Below are 7297 nucleotides of genomic sequence, written 5' to 3'. Positions count from 1 at the left end.
AGAATGGTTTTGCATCTCCTCGACTGGTGGCTCGAAAAACAACGTGCGTTCCCTCACGAAATGGCTGGATTTCGTCGCCACCGAAGCTCCATGGATCCAGTTCTCGACCTAGTCTCTACAGTTCAACATGCTCGTGCCCATCGACGGATCGTCCGTTCGGTTTTCCTCGATATCAAACGCGCATATGATACCGTCTCGCACATTTGTGTGCTCCACGCCTTGCGCTCTTTTGGAGTATCCGGTCGGCTCTTCGTCTGGCTCCAAGACTTCCTTACGGACCGAACTGTCGCTGTCCGTACGTCCCAAGGCCAAAGCCCTCAGCATCCTGTTCCTCGAGGAGTAGCATTCTCCAAGAATGCCTCTCAAGCATTCTCAGCCCGACACTCTTTAACGTGGTGATGGCCGGCCTACAATCAGTAATTCCTCGCAAAGTGTCGTTTTACGTGTATGCAGATGACGTCGCCATTTGGACAGTACGAAAATCACGCCCAGCTCTCCAGCGCCGCCTGCAGCTCGCTTTAAACAATATTCATACTTACCTCACGCACCTTGGGATGGACGTTTCACCCGAAAAGTGTGTCGAGATCCCTTTCACGCGCAAAGCTATGGCCAATTTCCACCTTTGGCATGGTACAAAGAAGCTTCAACCGGTACGTTTTCACCGCTTCCTTGGCGTGGTAATCGACTCGGACTTGCGCTGGGCACGGCACATTAAACACCTTGAAACTAAAGTGCAGCGATGGCTCCCCGCAATTCAACATCTTACTGGCTCAGGATAGAGCGCGATCAGCGTTCCCTGCTCGCGGTTCACGCGGCATTGGTGAGGGCGACTGTGCTTTACAGCCTTCCTGTTCTGCACAGGATATCAACAACTTCATTAAATACACTTCGGTCCCTGTTTGCTCGAAGCCTTCGTCGATGCCTCAGAGTTCCGAGAATGGCTGACACGGCAAGTACTGGCTGAAGCTGGTAAGCTCCCGATTGAGGTTCTCCGTGAGAGGGAAACGGCTCGCCACTACCTCCGCTTGCGTGCTCACATTACCCGCCACCCGCTCCTCAGGAAAATTCGATACCGCCCTGAAAGCGACTTCTATCGAGTAGCGTAGAGAACACGCCAGACTCTCACTGGCTTCATAACCAAGGACATTATACCGCCGGAAGCTCCCTGGTCTCTACCGGTACCGCCCACTTTTTTACGCCTCCCAAACCTTCTGGAAAGAAGAGACCAGGTCCCCCCTCAAGTCCACCGAGCCCATTTTCATGCTCTGGTAGACGAGCAGTTTTCTACGTTTACGGCGGCATATACCGATGGCGCATCCCGAAACAACAAGTCCGCCTCAGCATTCGTCATACCATCCGAAGGCGTAGTGCACCGGAGACGCCTTTCACATCCAACCTCCTCCACAGCTGCGGAACTCTATGCCATCCTTTTCTTTCTACAACACATCGCTGATTTTACACCCCGGGAATGGGCAATCTTTACAGACTCCAAATCTGCACTTCAAACAATTGAAAATTCCGGCATACGAGGCCCATCCGCACCCCTAGTCAGAGATGTGTTAATGGCTTGCCACACTATCTACGCAGCAGGCCACAGGCTAGTTCTCCAGTGGGTTACAGCCCATTGTGGTGTCGTGGGGAACGAGCAGGCCGACAGCGCCGCAGAAGCAGCACTCTCGTATCGGAAACGGACCAGTATAGACCTTATGCAAATGTGCCGCCATCTATCGGCCGCTGCACGCGTGACCGCCATGTTGGAGGCTGAGGCGCGAATCGCGTCAAGTTTCGGATTCGGGTTGTCTGCTGGTCTGCCGTCCGATTGTTGAACGAGATGCCCACGTACTGCTGTGCACCATGGTGTACGCAAAAGGGTAACAGAAGCGACAACGGAAAGAAGGTAAGAGCCATTTAATATCAGTGCAAGCGTGTTTTCTCACCGGCGAAGTCGAAACGAGCACGACGAACGCGAAAGGGGAGCTACGATACATGATTCGCATTCGAAAAGACAAGATCACGGCAAACGAAAGAAAGAAATAGGTGTTCACAGGAGCAAACTATGGCCCGGTATCGATTTTGACTTCATACAAATGCTAGTTTTGGAGGACAGCAACACAACGTGTTGTATTTCATCCGTCTGTCCCAAGCTGTCTGTGATGCAGCGGTCGACGGACGCGCTCGTGCCTTTGTGCCCGGTTTCACCAACGCTGGTTATCTTTGAACCGACCTCAAGCATTGTTAAAACTTGAAGTTAACACTGAATTCATTTCTGTAAACGTTAGTTGGTTACGTGATGAATGTTTCAGGAGCAATAACTCCCTTTTGTGAAGCACAGTGAAGCGTTAAATTCAACTTAAGAGGCCGTTGATCTCGGTTCAAGTGTTAATCACCGTTGGTGAAACCGTGCCATGTGTGTCATTTATGAGAAACTGAACAAGTGCAGAAAGTTGGACTAGTTGGTGGGATAACATACTGCAATATTTGGGGACGCGAAGGACGACGACATAAGGTACACACAGAACAACTCGTCCTCGTCTTTTATGATATCTATGGGGGTTCAGTTACAGTTCCGGCACACCACATCACAGCAAACGGTGGTCTGGGATACTCTCGTGTAACGAAGTAGTGTGAATAGTACGTGTGTCGCAAAAATGACAGATGCAAAGTGAGGCAGAAATTTAACAAAATTGTGCACACAGCCCTAAACAAGAAACTATAAACGTTTGTGTTTGCGGCAAATTGCAGAGAGATTCAAACTGTTCCATTTATTTCTAGGTGTCCTTTCACTGCATCCCCGAAGATCCTCAACTTCGCAAGGCGTGGCTGATTGCGATCAAGAGACGACCTCCGTTCAACATCAGAACAGCCCGTGTATGCTCAAACCACTTTAAAGACAATGACTTTTTAGTGAACATTGCTAGTGGACGTAGATTACTGCGCGATGGAGCAGTACCATCAGTCTTTCCATTCAAGAAGCAGTGCAAGGCCAGAAAGCCGCCGAGGACACGGTCTGTCCCGGGGAATGAATCTCCACTTCGCACCATTTTTCCTGAAAACTGTCCGGCACCAGAGGACAGAGAAAATGAAAACCCTGTGCAAGACGACAACACGGAATCAGTCAGTTATGCTGCATCTGAACCCACAGATGACAGTACAGAGTCGGAAAAGGACAGGCAGATCCATCAACTTTATGAGGAGTTGAGAGCCGCGAGAGACAAAATTGTGACTCTGGAAAGAAGGGTTGACCTGCTCACAGAGAAGTGCAGACAGCTGGAGCGTGCGTCAGCTGAATTTTCTTTGAACAAGTACAAGGACAACAATGATGACTTCCAATTTTACACCGGCTTGCCCTCTTACTACATCTTCAAGCAGCTACTTGATTATTTACAGCCTCACTCCACAAGTGCAAATGACGAAATGTCAAACGACTCAAGCCGAGAAATGGGCCGCCCTGCAGTGCTCACAACGGAGAACCAACTCTTCTTGGTTCTTGTCTACCTTAGGCTTGGCCTTTTCCAGAAAGATGTTGGACATAGATTCAACATTCATCAAAGCACTGTTAGTAGGATAGTAAATGAGTGGATAAACATTTCATATCTTCGGTTGGGAGAGCTGCCACTGTGGCCTTCACGAGAAGTTGTTGATAGGTACATGCCAGAGGAATTTAAACTGAAGTATCCAAAGACCAGAGTCATTATCGATGCAACGGAGATCAAATGCGAGGTGCCGAGTTCGTTCGTACTTCAGTCAGAGACATATTCCAACTACAAGTCAAGCAACACACTCAAGGGTCTGGTTGGAGTGTCTCCTGACGGAACACTGACATTTGTTTCTGCTCTCAGTACAGGCTGCATATCCGACAAGGAGTTGGTCAAACGTAGTGGGTTTCTTTCTCTGCCATTTAACTTTGGTGACGTCGTAATGGCTGATAAAGGGTTCGTTATCAAGGACCTCCTGGAACCTATTGGCGTACACCTAAATATGCCCCCATTCCTGAGAGATGGACAGTTCTCGGAAGAAGACGTCATGGAAACAGAGATGATTGCCTCCCTTCGCATTCATGTAGAAAGACGGATTCAAAGGATAAAAAGTTTCCACATATTTGACCGGAGAATTCCGATAACACTTGCACCACTTGCTAATCAGATATGGACAGTCTGTGCTATATTGACAAACTTTCAGTCACCCCTGATTAAGTCTTCCAGACCTGCTTCTATGACTTGACTTGTAGGTAACCATTTGGTAACATAATAGGTTGTTTCTCTAACTCATGATCTGCTACGTGGAATAAATTTTATGTCTGTCACTTCCTGGTGTATTTTTGTAGGTGCATCTTTTTGGCAACAGGTCGTAAAGCTAGTGCAGAACATTAGGGGAGAAAGTAATACAATCACAGTGCAAAAGTTTATTTTCCTTCAACATCATTCTTGCACCAGTTGTGATAACACTGGCAAGGCATTACTGAAGTAGAAGTCATCAAGCCTAGCTTTCATGGTCATCCACACAGATTCCACATATTGAACCTTACAGACAATAATCCAGTTGTCAGTGTAAACCACGAAGTGTGTCCACTGCAGGCCTGAACAATACATCTGACCCATTACCTGACAGTAGTATCCGCTGGATGCCTTTAGCTGTGGCACATCGTCCAAGAGTTCAATGTAGAAGTCAGGCGACGCCAGTGCTTCATCCATTGAGCATGACTTTTTGTTCCAGGGGCATTTAACCTCTACAAGTCCAAACGGTGGGTCCTCCTGGGCATCGTAAACGACACGGTCAGGTGTGGCACCTAGCCATGGGCAACCAGGCCGCACCATGAGACCACATGTATGGACAATCACGTTGTGGCCGAGGTGTTCCATCACTTGAACATATCGTTGTACAGCACGTGGTTCGTTAACGGTTCCATGCCTGCAAATGTAAATGTGGAAGAAATTTTGTGAGTTACAAAGGCCACAATCTGTTCAGATCAACAGTGTTTGGTAGGCCTTACCTTACTATGGCATTTGAAAAGCTTTTCGGTCGCATGATGTTCAGAATGCCACGCTCTGTCCATTGCTGCTTCCTGGCTAAAACAGCCCCGAACCTTGACGCTGTCAGTCTACTTGTGCGTGCAGACCGCCACGTTTGGCTCCGTGCCTGCTGCCGGGTGTTCAGTTCCAGCATGCTGGCATCTTCAGTCGAGACTTTCAGTCCCTGCGTTACATGTACAAAGGTAGGACAAATTATAGTGGTTCTATCCATGATGAAATGCAGTAATTTTGGATGGCTTTGTTATTGCTTTTGTTTGCTCAGCTTGTGTTAACGGCAAAGCACATTACTATACCTCTAAGATTTCGTTATGATCCAATTCTTGAACTGGACACCAGCTTGACTCATCAGGAAAGAACTTGTAAGGTGGAGCACAGGATGACACTTCTACAGGCCTGGTAGCTTTCCATGGCACCAAGCATTCAAATCCAGATGGCAAGGAAGGCATTTGCACAGCCTTGGCCGAACCCACAAATGATGGTCCACTCTGTGTCTCGATAACATGGCAAGAAGGGGCTTCAGCCAGGATAGCCGACCAGCACCCATGGGTCTGTTCCAGGGCTTTGGCCATGGATACTGATGCTTCTACTTGCTTCTCATGTGCAATGTGGTTGTGTACAAACTGTCTGATTGTGCACTGCCTGGGTGTCAGTGGTCGTCCTTCGCCAACTCGGCGCCAGTTTACATCCATAATGTTTTCAGGCGCCATGGCCTTCCTTGGCCGTCGCCACTGCTGTGGTAACTCTGTTGGGGCTAGTTCTTCTGGTGGCTCCTTGTACCCCAGGCTTTGTAACAACAGAATCTGCCTGAGAACTGCCATTAAGTGATTGCAGTGACCAGAAGCTCCTGCTGTGCAAGTGCAGCTGGCTTGAGAAAGGCGACTGTCGATTGTGAGTGTTAAGTTGACAATGTAAGGGTCCGCAGTCTTCTTGCGACTGCGAAAGCAGGCACACCGCACAGCAACAACAGGACCAAATGCGCTGCAAGACAAAATATACATACAGCTCTAACTAAACTCTAAAACGATAATGTCCACATGGTTGCAACTCAAACAACGAGAACCAGTCAAACAATCGCCCCAGCACGACAAATTCGCTGACACATTCAGTGTAAGGAAAAAAAAAAAGAAAAGAAAAGTGGATAAATAACACTTTTTCTGGTGTAAATCCTTGTCACTCAGATGATAATTTTAAAGAGCAATGATAACCCTTCGTAAGCGTGAAATAATTTCATGCCGTACTGTATACTATTTTTCACCCTAAAGTCACTCCAAAACAGAGCGGGTAAAAAAAGAGGTACAGACAAAGGCGTCACTCTTGTACTCGATTTTACTGTTTCTTGTTTTGTTTTATTTGAGTGATTGGATAACAAATCTATGTTAGAGTCACTAATCTATGTGACAGAGCTAAACAGAGCTGTGTGTGTCGCTCGCACCATGGGTACGACGCTGAGCACAAGACAATTCACAAAGAGCAGCTCTCCAAGAAAGGACAACAAACATGTTTTCCAGGCAAATTACCCGTGACAAGTAAAAAGAGTACTTGCCTTGCAACCCGCTTCGTCTTCAACGTTGGAAGACTCACATACGACTCTGTCGAAAACTTGTAGCTACGCCGGCGGTGACGGTCCGAGCCAGTTTTCAAGGCGTAGTACCCATCAATGTACTCGGCAGAGAGTCCTGGCAGCGTGGACAGGTCGGACGACCACTCGTTCGTCATCGCAATCGTCTCAGATGTTCACGAACGCGTGAACAGCAGCAACTTCGAATGACAACCACCTACACACCTACATTTGCCGCGGGAGAAGGCCTCCAACATGGCGGATTTTGCGGGGTTCGCCCTGACCTCTACAGATGGCGGCACATTTGCATAAGGCCTATTGTTCTGCTGAGAGGAGACCGCAGTTCAATTCTGCGACGCCTAGTGACACCCCTGGCTTCCCGTCAACGGATAACCGAGATTCTTCCCCCCTCTATGTTGAGCAGAGTTGATCCAACGCTCGCATGCCACAAAACACCTCTCGTCAAGATGCTGCATTAATCCACCGAATGCGCCTCGATGTGGCCTTTACAGCTCAGTGGCGTTACCGCTTGAGACAAGTTGACTCTCCCACCTGCTGCCACTGTGGTGCTCTTGAGGATCTGGAGCACATTCTTCTTCATTGCCCTCACTACCAACCCTCCCGAATCACACTCTCCGAGTTTCTTCGTCAGCTGGACTCTCGCCCCTTCTCCCTATCGAAATTGCTTGGTCACTGGCCCAATCCCGCC

General features: G+C 48.4%; 2 protein-coding genes across 2 annotated transcripts; one reads left to right on the top strand and one right to left on the bottom strand.

Moving 5' to 3' along the window:
* The first annotated feature begins 739 nt into the window (after positions 1 to 739).
* On the top strand, positions 740 to 4221 carry LOC135395154 (uncharacterized). The gene is made up of 2 exons (XM_064626400.1): positions 740 to 820; positions 2773 to 4221. Exons 1-2 carry the CDS (start codon positions 740 to 742, stop codon positions 4219 to 4221), a joined length of 1530 nt encoding a protein of 509 aa, XP_064482470.1.
* A 197-nt stretch (positions 4222 to 4418) lies between these two features.
* Positions 4419 to 6746, bottom strand: LOC135395153 (uncharacterized). Its single transcript, XM_064626399.1, has 4 exons — positions 6574 to 6746; positions 5324 to 6008; positions 4991 to 5193; positions 4419 to 4908 (listed from the first exon to the last, which is right to left on the bottom strand). The coding sequence occupies exons 1-4, from the start codon at positions 6744 to 6746 to the stop codon at positions 4419 to 4421; spliced, it is 1551 nt and encodes a 516-aa protein (XP_064482469.1).
* Positions 6747 to 7297: the final 551 nt, after the last annotated feature.

Source organism: Ornithodoros turicata, chromosome 5 (assembly GCF_037126465.1).
Source record: "Ornithodoros turicata isolate Travis chromosome 5, ASM3712646v1, whole genome shotgun sequence".
Taxonomy (NCBI): Eukaryota; Metazoa; Arthropoda; class Arachnida; order Ixodida; family Argasidae; genus Ornithodoros; species Ornithodoros turicata.
Note: the sequence above shows the minus strand (reverse complement) of the source record. Positions and strands in the feature narration are given on the sequence as shown.

What these genes read in the sequence shown, in the direction of transcription:
- LOC135395154 (XM_064626400.1), top strand. Translation starts at nt 740, where the DNA reads ATGGCTCCCCGCAATTCAACATCTTACTGGCTCAGGATAGAGCGCGAT. An exon ending in TCGCGGTTCACGCGGCATTG is followed by an intron (nt 821 to 2,772) that starts GTGAGGGCGACT and finishes ATTTATTTCTAG; the next exon opens with GTGTCCTTTCACTGCATCCC.
- LOC135395153 (XM_064626399.1), bottom strand. Translation starts at nt 6,746, where the DNA reads ATGACGAACGAGTGGTCGTCCGACCTGTCCACGCTGCCAGGACTCTCT. An exon ending in AAGACGAAGCGGGTTGCAAG is followed by an intron (nt 6,009 to 6,573) that starts GCAAGTACTCTT and finishes TTTGTCTTGCAG; the next exon opens with CGCATTTGGTCCTGTTGTTG. An exon ending in TTTTCAAATGCCATAGTAAG is followed by an intron (nt 4,909 to 4,990) that starts GTAAGGCCTACC and finishes TTACATTTGCAG; the next exon opens with GCATGGAACCGTTAACGAAC.